The sequence below is a fragment of the Emydura macquarii genome, unplaced genomic scaffold (genome assembly GCF_026122565.2).
Source record: "Emydura macquarii macquarii isolate MOO-44397 ecotype Brisbane River unplaced genomic scaffold, CSIRO-AGI_Emac_v2 contig_3108, whole genome shotgun sequence".
NCBI classification, from domain to species: domain Eukaryota; kingdom Metazoa; phylum Chordata; order Testudines; family Chelidae; genus Emydura; species Emydura macquarii.
The window spans coordinates 4330966-4346956 of NW_027133245.1; the positions used below are offsets into that span (position 1 = coordinate 4330966).

Sequence of the window (15991 nt, forward strand, 5' to 3'; positions counted from 1 at the left end):
CGCACAAAGCCATTACATCATCACAGCGCGCCGCGTCTTGACCTTTCAACTCTGACCCCTGGGCTCAGGACGGCCCTCTCGGATCCAATCGCTCTCCGCGCTCCGGGATACGTCAGACGCCGCTGGCATCCGCCTGCCAATAGATGCGTCCGCCGAGCGGTGATGACGTACGGCGTGTTGCGGTCCGAGTAAGCGCAGAGCGCAGCGGTGGCGGCTTGCGTCGCGCGCTTCTCACTTCCTGTCTTCCTCCGACTCCGTGCAGGGCTCGGCCGGGGCTGAGGGGACCGTCACAGCCGGCGGCCGGGTGCGGCTGCGTTCTCCCCCTCGGGGCGGCGGGTGGCCCGGGCGCCGCGGGGAGGATGAACTGGCTGTTCCCCCTGTCCAAGGGCGGCGGCTCCTCCTCCCCCGCGGCCCCGCTCCCCGCCCTCACCAGTCTCCAGCAGCAGAAGCAGCGGCAGATCGAGTCCCTGCGCAGCGCCCATTCCTCGTGAGTGAACGACCGGCGGGGCGGGCGGGCGCCACTAACGGCTGCGGGGCGGCGAGTCACCCCGGAGCCGCCCCCGTTATTTTCCCTCCTGTCGGTGCCTTTCCCGGCGCTGACTCGTCCGCTTCGATCTCCGCGGTGCCTGAGGGCAGCCCCCGCCCTAGCGTTACTCGGTGGCGCCCCGCGGGCTGGCGGATCCGGCGCTGCGGAGAGCCGTTGTGACACCGTTTGCTCTGCAAACAACAGCTGGGACACCAGAGGCGAGCGTGGGGGGCCTTCCTCCTCGTATAGCATGGCCGGGGATGGTGCTGTAGACCCTGTCACAGCAGTGCCGCCTCATCTCTTTCCCTGCCTTTGCACCGCTGTAAAGGAGGGACCCTGTTGTTCCGTAGTTATTCGTTAAGTGGTTCTGTTAAGGATGCACAGGACCAGCTGCGCCCTCCTCTATTTTGGCTCCGCAGGAATAAAAAGTAACCAACTGAACGTTTTTGCTAATTTAGATGAGGTGGTATCTGTTCTATTTGTTCATATTGATGCAAAAACAAAATAAAAGTGACTAAGGTTCAGGCACTTATAAAAGCCATAGTGTTGATGTAGTTGTATTAGCACAACTGTTTAATGTATACCAGTATAGTTCATGCTGGTTTCCTGAACCAGCTTAAGCTGCATCAGTATGGACATTTTTGTACAGATTTGAATGCCTCCACACTGGAGGGTTTTGCCAATATAAGTATACCAGCAAAATCCTCCTAGTGTAGACAAGGATTTATAGTGAGAAATTTAAAGCTCAGTCTATTGCCTTATCAAAAAGAGAGCCTGTGAGGCACCATGGTTCTAATCTATTAGTACCTTTACAAGTATCTGGAACTAAAGGGCTCTTTCATTTAGTGGAGAAAGGTATAACAAGAATCAATGGCTCAAAGTAAAAGTAGGACAAATTCACAATGAAGATAATCAACCATTGAAATAAATTACCAAGGGAAAGTGCTCAATGGGTTCAGATGCCTGTCTAGAAGATAAAATTTAGTCAAACACAAGTTGTTGGTCTCAACACGGGGGTAACTGCATGAAATTCTATGGCCTGTGTTACACAGGAGGTCAGACCTGATGATCTAATTATCCCTTTTAACCTTAAAATCGATTAATTTTACAGTTGTGGGAATTAGAATGTAATTGACAGCCCTAACCTCCATATATCATTGTCTATAAGAAACCAAAACTAATTTTGCTAATTATGTTTAAGAATAGATTCAGTTTAACATGTTATAAATTTCCAATCAAATTTGTCTTGTTGTGCTGTTACCCAGTGTTGCTCAACTTGTGGCTTTTGAGCCACATGCAGTTCTCCTGTTGCGTTCAGATTTGCACTGATCACATTAGCATTCATCATGTTTTCAAGATGTGTAAGGAAGTGCTAAGCAGTTAGTGTGATCCCTTCAAGCAGCTGCCATGAGAGAGAAGAGAACTTTTTCCCTCCTCCATCAGCTGGGCATAGGGGCAGGAGAAGAAAACCACTCTCTTTCAAGAAACGAGAGAGAGAAGCAAAGTTAAATTTAAGAGTTGCAGAGCATCACTAAATAATCCTGGTACAGTATCTTGCTACTTAATTGTGATGCTTAACTTGTGGAGTTACTAATATATTGAGATATTGCTACTGTTTGTTTAAGGTTGTGCCCGCTAAGAGCTAGGCTTTTCTGAAACACTCAGTAAGTGTGGTCCCTGCTCTGAGGAGCTGATGATCTAACAACAGACAGGTAGACATAAATTAGGTAAAAGAAAATGTGAAGGAAAATAGGCAAATAGTATACAATTCACGGCTCAAAAATGTCATTAATACAGAGTTAAGGTTGTCTGGCGGTGCCATACACCTTTCCAAAACATCAAGTGCACCTCTACTTAAGCCTCTGAACATCAGGAAATAAAGAGATAAGGAACTCTTCACTGCCCAGAAATATCTTTAATGAATTTTCCTTGATTTTGAGAAAGTGGTGGTTGGGAGGATGTGTGTGACTGGGAGGCATCTGTTGAGGGTAAGGGGACAAAGGAAGAGGCTTCCTGGGAACATCTAGCTGAGGCCAAAACTAAAAAGTTAGGTTGACTCAGCTATGGCACTAGGGGGTGTGAAAAATCCAGACCTCTGAGCAGTGTAGTTAAACCAAAATAATCCCTGTTGTAGATAGCACTAGATTGACAGGAGGACCCCTCCCATTCCCATTGTATAGACATAGCCTGACACTCTGCTACCTTCCTCCTAGGCCCTTAGGGCCCTGGTACAGCTGGAGGGACCATAGGGAGAAAGAAAAGTAATAATCAGCTGAAGGCAGTGAAGGGGAGCCCCAGACTCTGTACACCACTTTGGGAGCTAATGTAGAAGGAAGGAGCTCTGTACAACCCTCTGCAGTATAGGAGGGTGGTGGAGGTTTGAAATAGCCCATTCAACTCATTGGGCCAGTCTCAGATGAATCAGGCCCTAGAGATAAATAAAGCAATAGCTCTCAGAAGTGAGAACTGACTCATTCATCTCATTGGGTGTGCTCCTTCCCCTCCTGCTAAACTGTCAAAGACCCTATTGTGGAATACCAGTTTTCAAGACACACTCATTATGCATGTGAATTTTAGAGCACTTTCAATATTGAACTCAGCTCCCTTATTTGGGAAGCTCTGTCTGAGGAAGCCCTTTGACCAAATGTCTTCAAATTTGCACCAAAAAGTATTGGTTTATCATTAGTGGAGATTATTTCATAGTAAAAACTACCAAAATCTGATGCCTGAGACTTTTTTAGGCAGGCTATATCTGTGGATCAAATGAGCTCAAATTTGGACCACTAGCCCAACCCCAGATAGCGAGGACACAAAGGAATTTTCTAGAAATCTGAGTAAGCATGTGCATTGTAGAACGCTTGGGGGGGGGGGGGAATTGGCTGTTAAACAAACTAGTCTCAAATTTTAGCAAAGCTATTAGCCAGCATAATTTATACATTACAAGTTTGTACAGGTCAGCTTGATTCATTGTAAGCAGCATAGAACTTCAAATGTGGACAGGGCAGGAGCTTTGTGAATAAGCAGGAAGGTTGTATCATGCATAGGGAACAGTGCAGAAGAAGGCATGTGTCACTTTGTTCAATAATAATGAAAACTTCCCCTTTGAAACTCAGAGTGCATGTGAAACTGAGGCCATGTGAGATTTTGTAAGACGCTAACAAATGGGGAGACAAAACTGGGAGCACTGGCAGAGCTGAGGAGACAGAGGGCAATGCAAAGCCTGACACAGGAGGAGCAAAATTACACAGAGATTTGAGGTCGTGAGAAGCTTAATTTCCATGTGATAGTAGATTGAGAGTAATTGAGGGAAGTTACATAATTCAATTGATGAGCAATGAAGATGAGTTTGTTTACTGCACTTGATATGGACTAAAGGATGCAATGTGTATGTTTGGGAAGCCAACAATGAGACTATTGCAATAGTCAACTGTCATAACACAGTTTCAGAACATCTTTTACAGTTATTTGTTTCACGATGAGATTCCACTTGATGAAATAGTGCCCTTCAGAGAGTATCACTGCTCTGTTCCCTAAAGCAAGATCTTGGAGAGTATAGGTCTAAATATTATTTTTTGTGAGATTTTTTACCCCAAATTGGAGCCTTTTCTGTTAATGTCTGTGCTGTTTCTAGAGGGATGACTGTTTTGTATTTAAATGTTCTACATTATTTACAATCTGAACATTGAAGCACTATGCTGGTGCCTGAGAATCCAAAAGTGAAACTGACTAATCATGTTGACCTATTTCTAATCAATCAATTGACATTATACTGGTGGTAGTGCAATAACAAAAGATGACTAGCCTTCTTTTAGCTAAACCAGTAAGGTGTTGTGTTTTTAAATATGATTTTTAGTAACACAAGTAAGGCACTGAGTTTTAAATTAGACTTCCAGTTTGACAGTGTCTTATATATATATGTATTTCACTTCCCCTACTAATCTGTCAAAAATGATGTGCTATGGGTTTATCATACTAGATTAAATTTTAATAACTCTTAAAATAGACTGTAACACAACTGTGCAAGAGTAACTCTTTCTATAGTTAGCTCACCTAGTTCTTATATAGCACTTCAACTACAAATAAAGTATGATATATTATATTCATCTTTCATGGTAAACATATAGCACATCACTTTTGGCAGGCTAATAGGAAAAGTTAGAGTGAATTGATGAAGTGTGGGTATTTAATTTATCATAAACTAGGACAAGAAGTTCACACACTTCTTGGTCTTGTTGTTTCAGTCTGCCTGGCTACAGACTGAAACAAAGACAGCCATGAATCTGTTCAGAGTATGAAGATTATCTTTGGAATTTGAAGGATTAATTACGTTTTGGGAAATACAGATGACTTTATAGTTACAAATTCTGGATTTTTCTTGTGCATATATCTGGATTGCCTGCAGTCATGTGTCTTAAAAATTCACACCCACTCTTCTCCTTTTAATTTTATCTAGGTCCGCATTCTGTGAACATGTTAAAGTAATTGCAACAATTTGTTTCCATTCTCTTTTTTTACAAGTACAGTAGAAAAACAAACCAAAGTAACCTCTGTAAGCTTGTGAATGTTGTATCTACTATTAATTTGACAATTTTTTCCTTTATAGCATTGCCGAAATACAGAAAGATGTGGAATATAGGTTGCCATTCACCGTAAACAACCTGACAATTAATATTAACATGTGAGTAGTGAGAGAGCTATTTTAACACAAATTCAGGAACTTAAAATCACGCTTTGCAAATAGTAACACTAAAAAAAACTCAAGGCCTCTTTCCTGCAAACATTAACAGATGTGCTTAACTTCATTGCCAGTAAATGCTCAAAGTTAAGCATATGTCATGTTTTCAGGGTCAGTTCTAAAGTGAGCCCACATTTTTTCAGCAAGAAGCTGTCACATAAAATGGCGAGCAGTTTCAAATGTTTTTATTGAATTACTAATAGAAACATTTAAATTTTTCTTTAATTCTCTTTATTCTCTGTATTAAAACATCTCAGTCATATAGGATCATGGCTTCATTCATTGATCTCTTCTACTGTAAATTGAGTTTTTTACAGTGTCTACTCTGAATTTGCATACTTTGGTCTCTGGTACCCTGAGCTGTTCTAGTTGCATATTTTCACTGCTTTAGCCTAAGGCATTTGCTCTGTTGCCTATTCACAGAGCCTAATTCTCCTGTGGTTCCCAGAGCATCATCCTTTTCTCTCTAAGGGCTTGCCTACATGGGAGGCAAGCCAGGGTATGAATCTGCATCAACTAGCTTGCCACATAGTAATGTCCTGGGTAGACCCCACTCCAGTTTCATAGTGTACTTTCATATGCAGCTGTTTGTAACAGTATGTGTGAGTATGTCTAAGTGCATTGCCAAACTTTTAGTGCTTTGGAGCAGGGTCCATAACACAAGCTGGCTTGCTGCAGTGTTCCTGTGTAAGCAAGCCCTAAGTTTGTGTATAGCAAAACATAATGGAGGTATTTAAGGTTACTCATTTGCAACAGAGAACACAATTTGCTCTCCTTTTCTCAAACCAATTGCCCTCCTCAATGCCATTTAACATTCAGATTAACATTCTCTTCCATTTATTGAAGAAACATCTGTTGTTTAAAGCAGTCTGACCCCAGAAAAGGAGGATTCAAAGGGGTCACCACTCTCATATTACTGACTCATTGCTGACTCATGTTTTCACAAATTTAGTAATGTAACCTGAAGTAAAAATCCCTCTTGTGCGCCTCATCCTTATCTCCATGGTTTTTCCTGTTAGGAAGTAGGATTATCTGATATTTTTTCTTAGTGTAACACATTCCTAATAAGACAAAACTTTTCATAAAAAGTTTAAAATGCCAATAATAATAAAGTATTTTTGTGTTTATAGCTTGCTTCCTCCTCAGTTTCCTCAGGAAAAACCGGTGATCAGCGTTTTCCCACCAATAAGACATCACTTAATGGACAAACAAGGAGTGTATGTGGCATGTCCATTAATAAGCAATGTATGTATAATTCATAATGTCACACTCTAATTGTTATATAACAAATTTCATATAGGTAGCACTCTGACTTCTCTAGTACATCTAACAAATTACGAGCAATGCAAAACTTAATCTCTATATATGCTTTGTCTAAAAATAATATATAATAATAAACCTAAAGTATATAATAAACTTCAGTTGTGCTACTGTACGCTTCAGTGACTCAAAGGGTGCTTAAATATGGATAGCACCGTGTGTTCTGATTTAAGTCTGATTTGCAAAGAGGTCTTCCTACTTTATTACGAAATTGCTGTAATCTAAAATTAGATGACTCTGCAGTTTACTGGGACATGCAACACTACATAGGTCTTAAAGATGTTATTTCTCCCAAGTAACACAATATATCTTTCATTTTCTCTGCCAGAACAGATATATATTTGAGTTGTTTTTCTACAGTTAATTTAATGGGAATTCTTTTTAAGAATTTCCAGTCATTTTGGGGTACTTTGAAATAACAGATCCAGTTTTGTAATTTTAACTCTTTGAATGGCTTTTTATTTCAGATTAATGTGTTAACTTACTGGGCTTTTCAGATGAGCATTAGGGCTGTTTAGTCATCTTTCTATCAAACAATTTCATATATAGATACCTTCCATTATCAGATGTAGGCTATGCCTAGATTTCCAGCACCCACTCTCAGCTCAGGAAGCTTCAACTCTTAAAGAAATGACTTATTAAAAACCCTAAGGGTTTGTTTACACACAGTTAAAATATAACTAAAACTATCTGTTTCTGTACTGTTACACAACCCTCTAATGTGGATGCAATTATACATGAGTTAAAACTCATGTTTGGCCATAATCAAATGATATTGTGTTCAAAAGAAATCATACACTTCTTTTTTGTTGAGCTTCTTCGGTACTTTCGGAGTGCTAAATGTAATATAAATTTTGTTTTCTACCAGTTCACAATGCACTCTGACCTTGGAAAAATTATTCAAAGTTTACTGGATGAGTTTTGGAAGAATCCTCCAGTTTTGGCTCCTAGCTCAACATCATTTCCATAGTAAGTGTATGTATAAAGGTAATAAGAATCACTAGTAAAATTGAGAGATCAGATCATTTTCAAGTGTATGCAAAACCTGGACGAGCAATTCCTAGATTTATATTTGGATTTTCTTAGGAAATTAATGTAATAATTAAGTTAAGGAACAAAATGGAAACAGTATGTGAATTAGTTGGAGAAGCAAAAAGTCCTAAACATTGTTTTGTTTCAGACTAGAAATGTAGAATTCAGTAAATTGATAGGCATGGATTTGGCCACTTAGGATCAATTTTAAAATACTAAATGTAATTGGTTTTCCTGTATCGGCATGTTAATTTGACGTTAGTAATGTTTCTGAAGATTAATGAAAGCATACATTAGCAAAGGAAGTCTTGAATTCACTTCAAAACAATGATCCATGTGAGCAGTTTTCTTCCTGCTGATGACCTCAGGATCTAAAACTCCCAAACTAGGAGGCAACTTTTCTTTAACTCATTTCTGAATCTATCTAATAGATCATTAGAGTAAAATATGCAAAGCTGGCCCTAGACACTACAGCATTGTCCATACTTCATAAATTATTGATCACTGATCAGTGATGTCATGTGCAATTTTGAATTAAAAAAAAAAAAGTTAATTACTTCAGAAACAGTGCTTAAAAACTACACCTGTTGCTGATGCCCTTAAATTTTGTAGAGTGAACAAGCCCCAATAGACACTGCAACTCCATTTTTAAGGGCTTCTCAATGGAAACAGGGTTCAAATGATATTTTCACAAACTTCTGAGAAGCATAAAATCTGAGTTTACATTTCCAGTTGGCTCCGTATCAAACCTGAGAGCATGTGACTCTTTCATCTCTTTACAGTGAGAGAGACACAACCTAACTTACTGCATTATGAAAAACTCTTTAAATATTATTGTATAAATAGCAACATAATGTAAAATATCATTTTTATTCTCCGTTTTATTATTCCTTTTGTGATAATAAAAACTTGTGTTCTACTTCAAAAGCTCAACAACAGGATACCTTGCATGTGCGCTAGTAATTTCAGGCATATTCTTAAAATATCATAAATGAACAGTAAACAATTAGTTGCTGATGGTACTTTTTTTGTGTTTAAGCCTTTACAGTAAACCAGCTGGAATGCCTCCTTATGCACCTCAGGGTTTTCCATTTCTTCCTCCATACCCATCACAAGAAACAAATAGATCTATAGCTTCTGTGCCAGTTGCTGAATCAGTTCCTTCAAGTTACACTGCAGACAAACCCGCTGCTCCATCCTATGGCCTGATCACAGACTTGCCATTACCTGTTCCAACAACAGAAGCACTATTACAGGTTTGTGTATGTAATGAGGTTTATCATTCAAGCTGTCTACACCTACATCTCTCAGACCTTGTCCAGACATTGAATGTAAGTCCTTCTAAGGACAGATGTGTGTGGAGGAAGCCATTCTTACTGTGGCAAGAGCTTTTTAGATCAGATTAGAATCTAAAGCAAGAGATTACTATTCAAAGGTTAAATAATGCTTTTAAACTTCTGTTCAGGTGGGCCAGAATGGCTTCAGTTACAAGATGCCTGATGTCCCTGATGTATTTCCAGAGCTCTCAGAATTAAGGTACGGTCTTGGAGAGTAAAGTGGTTAGTTTGTGGTAATGCATATAGCAATTACTGCTTGAACTGGAAAAGATTTTTTTTTCTTGTTGCTAAATAGCCACCAAAAGAGTTTCATTAGGAGAAAACACTACCCATATTTACTATGACTTCCTACAGTACTATGCTTAAAAGGTCGGCATGCAGAACAGAAGCAATCTGGGGTCTGCGCTATTTCCTGTAAGCCAAGGGTGCTGTTTCACTCCCCCCTACACCCCACCCTACCGGGAGGGGAAAGCTGTTTTCACCACCACTGTGTTAGGAGAGAGACAAGCAGCCTGGGAAAGAAGCTGCAGCCTCCCACAGGGAGCTACTGAGCTGCTACTGTTGTAGCCAAAATCTGGCTTGGAGCTGGAGTGGAAGCCAGAGTCTGAGGCTCAGAGCTGCTGCCTGCACACTGTGCTCTGGAAATGTTTTAAAGGGCCACAGCTTGTGCACCAGTGCAGCCAAGCTTTTCCCGTGGCTGCAGTCCTGGATCCTGCCTGCACCTCTGGGAAGAGAAGGGTCAGGGGAGGGAGGGGTGCTGCCAGCAGGCTGGCACCAACCCCCTGCCACTGCTGGCTCTAGAGCAGGGGTGGCCAACCCGCGGCTTGCGAGCCGCATGTGGCTCTTTGCATGCAGCTCTTTGAGGTTCTTTGAGACTGTAAGTGAAATTGACCAGCTGCCGCTGAAATTGATGCATTAGCATGAATTTTCAGGGGAGGGTAAGAGAGTGTGGCTCTTTGCGATATCTACATCTATTTTTTGACTCTTTGTCTCTGACTGGTTGGCCACTCCTGCTCTAGAGCCTTGCGAGAAGTGCACAGAGCAGGGTGAGCCCTGGGGAAAGGCGGCTGAGGGCTGGGGTTTGTAGTGCCAAGGATGGGGACAGGCACCCCCAGTTCAGCCCAAAAATAAGAAACAGGAATAGGGCAGGGAGCTGCTTGCAAAAGCAGTGCTGCCAGGTGCCCCTTTGCAGAGATCTCTCCTAGCCTCAGCTGGAAGACACTGACTGCAGGGTACTGTACCATAATGTTTTGTTCAGTGTTATGAACATTTCAGACTTACAAACATTTTGGGAATGGAGGTTGTTTGTATCTTTCAGGTTCTACTGTATATATAGCAGAGGGTTTCAGGGTGTTTTTTAAAAAAACATTACCAACAAGTCTGATAAGATGACCAACAAGAAACATGGACTCAATGCACCACCGTCCAAGCTTTTCCACAGGGCACCAGAATTTGCCAGCACTGTGATGTTTCTAGTCCAATTTCTCAAATTGTGTTGCATCAAAACTAGATAACACATTCAGGAACGCATTAAGGAAGTAAAGATTGAAACTAAAGGCATTAAAACACCACCTTTTAAAAACCTGTCCACTGCAGAGGGTAGAGTCCCGTGCAAGAAAAGGCAAAACATGACTTTTTTTACTGGAGGAAAAGAAATGAAAGCTAGCCACTTATTTGGGATTTCTTATTGGCCTTCTACCGTATATCCTTTTTCTCTTTTTTTAATCCAGTATACCACAGCTGACCGATATGAATGAGCAAGAGGATGTTTTTCTGGAACAATTTGTAAATCTGCCCCAGTTGAAGCAAGTCATTATTGATAAGGATGATTTAGTGAAAAGCATTGAAGAGTTAGCAAGTAAGACTTCAACACCTTTGTTACTATGGGTGTGTTTTCAGAACCATAGTCTCTTAAAATTAAACAGTTTGTTTATTTTACAGAAAAAAATTTACTGTTGGAACCCAGTTTAGAGGCGAAAAGGCAAACAGTGCTGGATAAAGTAAGTGAATGAAAATAAAATTTCTGGAAAAAAAATAGCTGAAATGTTCTTTGTTTTTTAAGAAATATTTTTCCCCCCTAGTATGAACAGCTTACTCAGATGAAAGCCACCTTTGAAAAGAAGATGCAAAGGCAGCATGAGCTTAGTGAGGTATAATTTTTTTAATTTCATGTTGACATTTGAATAACATACTACCAAACGATGGACAAAAGTGTAATCAAATTTTTAAAGACTATTATTCTGGCCAGGTTCTGCTTTTATGAGAATGTGCAGGGCTCCCATACTTTGAGTAAATTGGAGCTATGTAATATTTCTGTGAGAGTCAGTTCTTAGGTGTAAAGTTAGCTTAAAAAACAAAACAGAAGGTGGTAGTACAGTCAAGATCCTATTTCACATTCAGTGGTATAGTAGCAAAAAGTCTGTCAGATGCTGAGTGACAGTGCCATTAGAAATGTTCCTGATAAATTAATCAATGGCAGTTATTGGGGGAGAGAGTGTTGAGAAAAAAAATCAAACCTATTACCTTACCAGTTAAAATCAGATGTTTTAACCAAACTTTTCATTATGAAGGGAGGAGTTGTAACAGAGTAGGTGGTGAAAACAGTTAAAACCATTGCTCCAGCTTTAAACCCAGTGACTCACCAGTTATGTGATGACACTGATAAGCATAAGAGTCATCAGATCTTGTTCGTTCTGAAGTGCAAGAGGGAAAAGTCACCATTTCAAAGGCTAATATTACTTTAAAATTGAAATTATTCCTGTCATTGAAAAGTGGATTCTGAGTTAGTGTTGAATTTTTATTTCCATTTTAACAAAATAGACACCAACAGGAAGATCAGTAGTAATACTAAAAATGTTATTAACAAGTACATTTCTCAGATTATAAGATATTTGGCCTCGTGAATTTTTTAGTATTGCCAAAATGGGTGCTGTTTTTGTTTCTTAAAGTTTATTGTATACGTATTGTACACTTACAACTAGCTAAAGATAGCAGGTACAGTACCTTAACTTTAAAAAGCCCAAAAAGTAAAACAGATTAGGAAATAAATGATCGTAAAAGATACTTTGGACACAAAAAATTGAATTTTATGTCAGTGTTGTTCTCTAACTGTGCTTAAGTAAAATGTTGTTTCTTTTCTTCAGACAAGAATACCATAAACTTTAATATCTTTTATGATTCACGTATGCAATGCAAATTGGCCTTAAAGTGACTGAGATTGCCAGTGGAGAATTGTGGAACTCTCTGCACATGTAAGGGGAAGGATGAGGTAGGGCAAAGCAGAGCTGCACTATGCCTGATTTGCCACTGATATAAATTAGAGCTGCCTCTCTGTGGCTTTACCTCATGCAAAGGGTAGGTGGCTGGGGATCAGGGAGTTGTGGCTGGCTTTCTGCAGCCCCTCTTTCCACTGTGCCTGTGTTCTGCTTCGATATGGTGGAGAATCTGCTTAAACATCTTTTCCTCAAAAATATCAAACCCTCGCTTGCTGTTGTGGATTAATTTTATTATAATAAAAGGTAACTGATTCATACCTTAAGAGGTATGATTAAGTAAAAGAGGGAAAGGTTACAACCTAGCTAAGAGTTCTGGGCCAGGCATTATAAACTTACCTTAGGGGAAAGAACACCAAGTATCTAAACCTGTCAACTGAAGTCCATCTCAGATCTCCATATAAATATCTTAATATGTATAAAAGTAGCATTTATAAGTGAATCATTCTCAATATTATGAATATCACAGTTTAACAAGAACAGACTATTTTCAAGTGCATCTAAAACGTGCTATAAAAATAGAGATGAGTTCAGCATAAATGAGTTTGAGCCTAGCTGGATAAAGAAAAGGTGAAGGAGTTGGTTAGTTCAAAAGTTGGTTTTGAGCTGGCATAAAACTTTTTCCTCTTAGTCAAATTGGTGTACAGTCAGGAAAAATACCACTATGTTAAGCTTAAATTCCCCTTTGTCTTGATGCATTAACAGATAACAAGCCCATTGCTGGAACTAGGAGAATAAACTATTTTTTGAACTGAGTTCCTCCTGGAAAAAGTAAACTAAATAGTTCAGCCAGTTCTATTCCAACAGTATTTGAAAGCCATGATTATAAAAAAAATTATACTTTCACCTGGCTCCACTTACTCAAGTTCATGACCAGTCCTTAAGTTTCTACCATGAACTTCAAGTGTGAAGCCTATTGATTACTTTTTATATTTTGCTTTAGATCATCTTTTAATAATGACTTCTAGAAACAGTGATCTCAAAAGCCTTGGGAGACCCTGGAGTCAGATATCCGACGGTGGGTTTAACAATCACACAAAGCATCACTGAAATCAGTGAAGCTTTGCACAGGTGGAAGAGTAAGTTGGCCCAAATCAGCTACTCTGCCAAATATCGTCTTCATTCTGAGTTCCCGTCTAAATTTTTTTTATCAACTTAAACATTCACTGATTCCTATAGGTGGCAAATTTCTAAGTTGCTTAGCAGTCTTAAAATTAAGATATTACTGTAATGTTCTCTCCCACACCCATTAAACTGTTTTCATGCATTCCTTTATGTGTTTTGTGTAATGAAAACATGGTTTTCAATGATCATTTAACCATTAATAGGGAACTTTTTTCCTCAGAGTTGCAGTCCCAGTGCTTTGCAGGCCAGATTGAAAGTAGCTGCTCACGAAGCAGAAGAGGATTCTGATACTATTGCAGAAGATTTCTTGGAAGGAAAAATGGAAATAGATGACTTTCTTTGTAGCTTCATGGAACAGAGAACAGTATGTAATACCCTCTCAAGTTGAAATGAATTGTACAAGTGCTGTGTATGACTCAAGTTGTTGCTTGTAAGTGTGAAGCAATTATATGATTTAGAATGCTGGATTCTGCAACCTGGTGCAGGCTGTTCATAATAGTAGTGGTGTTTTGAGCATGCAAAGTCATTTTAAAACTGCATAAAGTGAACACTTCTTAAGGTCTTAACTAATTATTCTGTTTCCTCCAAGATGGCAGCATATCTTATTATATAGCTGGTTAGTAACATTAGAAATGGTTTGTAGTTTTGTAAATTCACTTACACGCTTGGACTCTGTTCTTGTATGTACCTTCTATACTCTCCTTTTTATTATGCCCCAGTTCTCCTAATTTTAGAAGGTGCTTTGTGACAGAGCCTTGGATCTCTTGTGGTTTTGCCACACTTGTATAGCAGTTACCCTGTAACTTACATTGATCTATGTATATTTTTTCTGTGCTAAACTGCAAAAGGGAGAGGGTGCATTGATTTTTGTCAATGAGCAGTAATGTGATTGTTACGAGGTGGACAGAAATGGGCATGAGTGATGAATGTAACCTTCCATCCCTTTTTTCAGCAAGAGCAATAAGATGTATCTTTGAGGGATCTAGGAATACTTAAACCTGTCTCAGAGCACCTATTGAGGTCCCTTCCAGTCCTACATTTCTGTGATTTCTCCCACATATAGTATTGTCCTGCCATTCTTGAATAGAAATAAGGAAAACCAGCTGGGCAGTTTAAAGGGGGGGGGGGGAGAAGAGGCAGGATATGTAGAATAATCTGCTATGTTAAGACTCTCAACCTCATAACTTTTAAATTTCCTTAACCCTTTAAGGATGAAATAATAAAGAGAATAATTAAAATGGTCTCTTCTTGTTTCCTGCAGATTATTGATGGTATCATTAGATGCTTACATAGAAAAGTAATTAGGAAAAAATCATAGTAAAGGCAACTGCTTCAGGAGTGTTTTTTGCAAATATCAGTGAATTTTGATGGAATTGCTGCTAGGGGAAGTGGTCCACAGGTCAGTCTAAGATACCATGAAATAGTTAGGCAACCTTTGAACTAAAAAGACATAAGTAGGGCTTTGGTGTAAAATAAATAGGGCTTGAGTGAGTAGGATACAAATTAAACACAGTGGATTATTATTCTTTTCAGAGCTAACTTGTCCATTTTGTGTGTGTTTTAGATTTGTCACTGTAGAAGAGCCAAAGAGGAGAAACTTCAACAAGCAATAACAATGCATAGCCAATTTCATGCTCCACTATAGGTAAACTGTTACATGAAGGCAAGCTCCCACATACTTTACATTACAGTATATACATTACATATATAGTACTTACTAATAATTTTAACTTGACAGTTCAGTTAATAAATATATAGTATTTCCCATAACACTTCTTGATGTGTAGATCAGCTTCAAGTGAAAATTCCTTGTTTCAGACTGTTTCTATACAAAGAAAGGAAATAGTTGGTGTCTGCAAAAAGTGTGGGTTGGGGAGAACATCTACTTCCTGAAATTTGTATCTGTATTGGGGGCGAGGAGGGAAGGAACAAAATAGCTTTTTAGGAAGTTAAACTGTCTAATTATAGAAAATTTTGTCTTCATAGACTTTCCTGCAAACCAGACCTGCCAAGAGAAGAGTGAACAAACCCAACAAAGCACATTTTCTAATACCTATTTGCAAATAAGCATTTAATTATAAGTGGTTGTATTTATAGAACAGATTGTATACAGAGCTGGGACTGTTTTGTACAAATTAGAATGTCTCTTTATAGTCATGTTTTATTCAAGAAATCCTCCTATTGCAATTTTTGCACTAATATTTCTTGTATTTATTGTTGATAGCCCTTACCATATTTAAGTTTCTGCTGCTGTCCTGCCATTCTTTGGAGATTAAATATCTAAATGTATAACTTTGGCTAGCTTTTTACATTTTATAAAACATAATTCATATCTTCTATATTTTGAATTTGAAACATTTGCTTGAATTATTTTATGAAGACTCTTGAGCATTGGGGAGTTTTTGTGCGTGGAAATTGGTGATGCTTCACTGACAATTATAAAAAGTATCAGACTTCCCTTCCTTAAAGCCAAAAATGTTCAGCACCAGTTCATTTTTATTTCAAACAATATCAAACTAAACGTTGCCTGCACACTGTTTGATAAAGAGATTCAGTTTAAGCAAAGGATGCGTTGGAAAAAAGATTATATAAACTGTTTGTTGCTATATTGTCTATTATACTAAGAGTACAAATAGACTCTTCA

At 39.0% G+C, this 15991-nt stretch overlaps 2 protein-coding genes across 4 annotated transcripts in view; one reads left to right on the top strand and one right to left on the bottom strand.

The window, feature by feature from the left end:
* The window catches only part of CNOT7 (CCR4-NOT transcription complex subunit 7), a 35783-nt gene extending 35663 nt beyond the window's left edge, over window positions 1-120 (bottom strand). Inside the window, exon 1 of the mRNA XM_067530625.1 lies at window positions 17-120. The gene's annotated coding sequence lies outside the window, so the exon portion shown is untranslated. The remainder of the gene's footprint in view (window positions 1-16) is intronic.
* On the top strand, window positions 6-15991 carry VPS37A (VPS37A subunit of ESCRT-I). Of its 3 annotated transcripts, none has more exons than XM_067530621.1 (12): window positions 6-487; window positions 5130-5204; window positions 6392-6506; window positions 7450-7550; window positions 8653-8869; window positions 9079-9149; window positions 10681-10808; window positions 10892-10950; window positions 11032-11100; window positions 13568-13711; window positions 14912-15010; window positions 15334-15991. In XM_067530621.1, the coding sequence occupies exons 1-11, from the start codon at window positions 144-146 to the stop codon at window positions 14990-14992; spliced, it is 1404 nt and encodes a 467-aa protein (XP_067386722.1). In that variant the 5' UTR covers window positions 6-143; the 3' UTR covers window positions 14993-15010; window positions 15334-15991. The 3 variants fall into 3 exon arrangements, with proteins under 3 accessions (XP_067386722.1, XP_067386721.1, XP_067386723.1); XM_067530620.1 differs by having other exon boundaries at window positions 14912-14992; XM_067530622.1 differs by lacking the exon at window positions 11032-11100 and having other exon boundaries at window positions 14912-14992.

Bases quoted from the DNA above. Each gene is read 5' to 3' on its own strand.
- VPS37A (XM_067530621.1), top strand. From the start codon at position 144: ATGCGTCCGCCGAGCGGTGATGACGTACGGCGTGTTGCGGTCCGAGTA. The intron at 10,951-11,031 runs GTAAGTGAATGA...TTTCCCCCCTAG, and splicing joins GGCAAACAGTGCTGGATAAA to TATGAACAGCTTACTCAGAT. The intron at 11,101-13,567 runs GTATAATTTTTT...TTTTTTCCTCAG, and splicing joins GGCAGCATGAGCTTAGTGAG to AGTTGCAGTCCCAGTGCTTT.